Consider the following 3,657-nt stretch of genomic DNA (forward strand, 5'->3'; position numbering starts at 1 on the left):
CTTTGCTCTTTGAGTAAAACTTATGTCAATTAAATTCTCCCCTTTTTTTTTTTCTTTAGGGTGGAGCAGCTGCTTTACTTGCTCAAGGTTTTGCTCAGTTCAACAAAGCCAGTCGTATGACCCAAGAGGTAAGTTGTCAAGTTGTTTGATCTTTCTCTTTGAATTTACCTCCTCATCTCACCATTTCTCCTTCTTTGATTTGATTCTCCACCTTTATCTCTCTTTTTTTTTTTTTTTACATTCATTCTCCCTTCTTTATGTTTTACAACTTCTCTTTCCTTCTCTCTCTCTTTACTCATCTGTCTTTCTGTTGTTTCCCCCCTCTTTAACTCTTATTGTTTACACATCTCTCTCTCTGTGGGCTGTCTGTTTTATCTACTAAAATCTAAATACATTTTCATACACAATACTACACTCTGATACACACACATTGTTCACATAGCACTCATATATACACAGGCACATCATTGATATAACATACACACACATATTGCACTCGTGATAATCCATTCACACACTCAGCTCCACTTAACATTCACTCACCCACACACATCCTCCACTCAATACTGCCCCCTGTACACACACACACACACATAGCATTGCTCACCATGCCATCCACATCCACCAGCACTTGGCATTTTTATTTATTTATTCATGGAGTTGTTATTAATTATATTTATTATTAATAAACTGGTGAAAGGCAGCAAGCTGGATGAAATGCTTAATGGTATTTCTCCCGTCGCTACATTCTGAGTTCAAAATTTGCCAAGGTCGACTTTGCCTTTCATCCTTTCAGGGTCGATAAAATACCAGTTACGCACTGGGGTTGATGTAATCGACTCATCTCCACTCCCGCAGCTGCCCTTGTGGCAAAAACGTTAAATAATTATTAAGGTGGTGAGCTGGCAGAATTGTCAGTCAGCCTTGCCAGGCAATTTTATCTGTCATTCCATTCTGAGTTCAAATTCCACCAAGGTCTACTTTGCCTTTCATTTTTCCAGGGTCAATAAATTAAGTATTAAACAAGCAGCCCTTGTGGTGGGGGGCCCGATGTGATCAAACTAGCCCCCTCCCCAAGTATTTTAGACCCTGTGCTTAACAATAGAAACGAATAAAATATTCGTGTTTGCAGTATTCATATATCAGTGTATTGTTAAGCGTTGTGAATCGTGGGTAACAGAAATATCCTCACCTCACACTCATAGCGTTACAACCTGTGGACCCAAGTAACTGCACTCAACGATTTTATTTATGTGTTTGTTTATTTTGTGTATTTCTTTATTTCTTTGCAGCACTTGTACATCAGTGTGCTGCTGACCGTTCTGTGGACCCTCGGTAACTTGATCTACTGCATGCGGTGCACCGAGTGGGGCGGCTATATGGAAACCAGGAGCAAGCTGAACAACTTCCTTCACACTGATTTTGTCATCACACTCATATTTGGAATCATGTTTTATGCTTATCCCGTTTGGCTTTTGAGAGTTCAGGTAAGAATGTGAAAAAACCCAGAAAACAAATTGAGTGTTTGTGTTTGTGTTTTTTGCCAATTATTCTGAAAGAGTTGCGGTCATTGTTTGTGTGGTGTCCCCTTTGTATTTTATTCTTTTACTTGTTCCAGTCATATGACTGTGGCCATGCTAGAGCACCACCTTGAAGGGTTTCAGTCAAACAAATCGACCCCAAGGCTTATTTTTTTAAAGCCTACTACTTATTCTATCAGTCTCTTTTGACAAACCACTAAGTTACAGAGATATAAACACTGGATCAATATATACATATATATATATACACACAATGGTTTTTCTTTTTGTTTTCTGTCTACAAAATCCACAAGGTGCCACACAGTGAGACTGAACCTGTGACTGTGCTGTTGGAAAGCAGACTACTTACTACACAGCCAGGCCTGCTCCTCCTGTGAGAGGATAGTTATCTCGCTTGTATTAATGGCCCATAACCCAGAAGATGCCAGAGATATTAAACCCTTTAGCATTCAGATTTCTCTGTCAAGTGTAATCCTTCTTTATTCACATTGTTTTGTATTAGGCATGGATATCTTGTAGATTCGAGACTTCAATGATGTGAATGTTTATCTTTTGAATGACAGTCAAGAGTGGGTGTGAGAGGCTGGATCTGGCTGCTTTGAACATAAAACCGGTGGAATATTTCGGCCAAATTGGGCCGGCTTAAATGCTAAAGGGTCAAATACTCTAAACATTTTGTTGTTGTTGTTGTTACTAAGAGATTAAAAATCCTGTTTCTTCTCTCCCGCAGACTTCTTTACCAAGGTTAAACGTTGTTCACGCTCATTTGTACCGTCTGTTTGGTTCAGCTCTCATGAGTTCAGCAATCATTTCAGGACGTGCCTCTAATTTCCTCATAGCCTCTGACAAACGTATTCAGCTGTACACCAGAGTTCTGGTAAGTAAACTTACAAATCTTGAATGTCTTTGGAAGTTGTAAAGCTGTATTTAAAAGAAAGAAAAAAAGGAAACTAGTCTGCTTGTCCATGCTTGCAAGGGTTAGACAAAATTTGAGGCAGATTTTCTACAGCTGGATGCTCTTCTTGTTGCCTACCATAACCTGTTTCCAAGCCAGTTGATATTTCCTCCAAAGTCCCTTTTAAACAGCTCAATGGCTGGACATGTTTTTGCAACAGATTGTAACACCAACCACCCCCAGAGAGTGGACTCTTACAAAGGGCATCCAGCCATAAAAACTATGCCAAAATGGACACAGAAGTCTTCTGCCTGGCCAGCTCCTGTCAAACCATCCAAGCCCGCATAGAAAACAGACGTTAACAATGGTAATGATGATTGTATAAACAATGACACCATTTGTTCAGCCCTGATGAATCAGGCAATTATCTATGAATTGAAGTGTTTTGCTCAGAAACACAATACGGTTTAATCCAGGAATTCAATAGTAGGTGCCATTCACTGTGATTGAACCCAAAGCCACGTGGTTGGGAAACAAACTTCTTAGCCACATAGCCATGTCTGCTCCCGAGCCCTGGGGTTGGTGTATCCCTCCTGGGTCACTAAAATAAAATACCAGTATTAGGCTGAGGTTGATAGTGTCAAGTATCCCAGGCCCTTAAAAAAGATTTGCTGGCTTTTGTCCCTTTAATTTATTCTGTTCTGCTTGTTTTATTTTCAGATCAATGTTGGATTAATTATCCTGTTTTTAGTGACCTACTTCAGCACTGCTAAACACAACGACTGGTCGGTGCCCAACACACCTTTCGTACTTGGGGTTGTCGGTGTCTGGACCCTCAATGCTTTCTGTGGCAGCTATTCATTGGCATATTTCAAAAACTGAAACCTTTCAACCAGCACATTTGTTTGAGAAGAACTTTGAGAATTTTTTTTCTCTCGGTCAGTGTGTAAAATGGGGAAAAAAAAAAAAAAAATTGTTTGAGATTTCAAGAGAATTTTTTAGAGGATCTGCAAAAAAAAAAAAAATTAAAAAGTGCTGCCAAACATTTCGTGTAATTATCAAATTTACACACACACACGCACCTGCCCTTACATACGTGAAAATCAGATTTTTATGCCGATGTCTGCTGGTGTTCCCTTTAACCCTTCAGAATCTCAATTTATAGTTTGGTAAAGCTGAAGGAATCGGAATCGTTTATCAAATTCTCTTACAACAGCAATA

The 3,657-nt window shown here is 39.4% G+C and overlaps 1 protein-coding gene across 3 annotated transcripts in view; it reads left to right on the plus strand.

Moving 5' to 3' along the window:
* The window catches only part of LOC106877804 (uncharacterized), a 22,072-nt gene extending 18,569 nt beyond the window's left edge, over positions 1 to 3,503 (plus strand). For all 3 annotated transcript variants that reach the window (XM_014926821.2, XM_014926822.2, XM_014926820.2), the window contains exons 3-6: positions 60 to 128; positions 1,293 to 1,487; positions 2,272 to 2,418; positions 3,157 to 3,503. In XM_014926821.2, coding sequence (XP_014782307.1) covers positions 60 to 128; positions 1,293 to 1,487; positions 2,272 to 2,418; positions 3,157 to 3,318 — 573 coding nt within the window. In that variant the 3' untranslated portion in view covers positions 3,319 to 3,503. The remainder of the gene's footprint in view (positions 1 to 59; positions 129 to 1,292; positions 1,488 to 2,271; positions 2,419 to 3,156) is intronic.
* Positions 3,504 to 3,657: the final 154 nt, after the last annotated feature.

This window comes from Octopus bimaculoides, chromosome 21 (genome assembly GCF_001194135.2).
Source record: "Octopus bimaculoides isolate UCB-OBI-ISO-001 chromosome 21, ASM119413v2, whole genome shotgun sequence".
Lineage (NCBI taxonomy): Eukaryota > Metazoa > Mollusca > Cephalopoda > Octopoda > Octopodidae > Octopus > Octopus bimaculoides.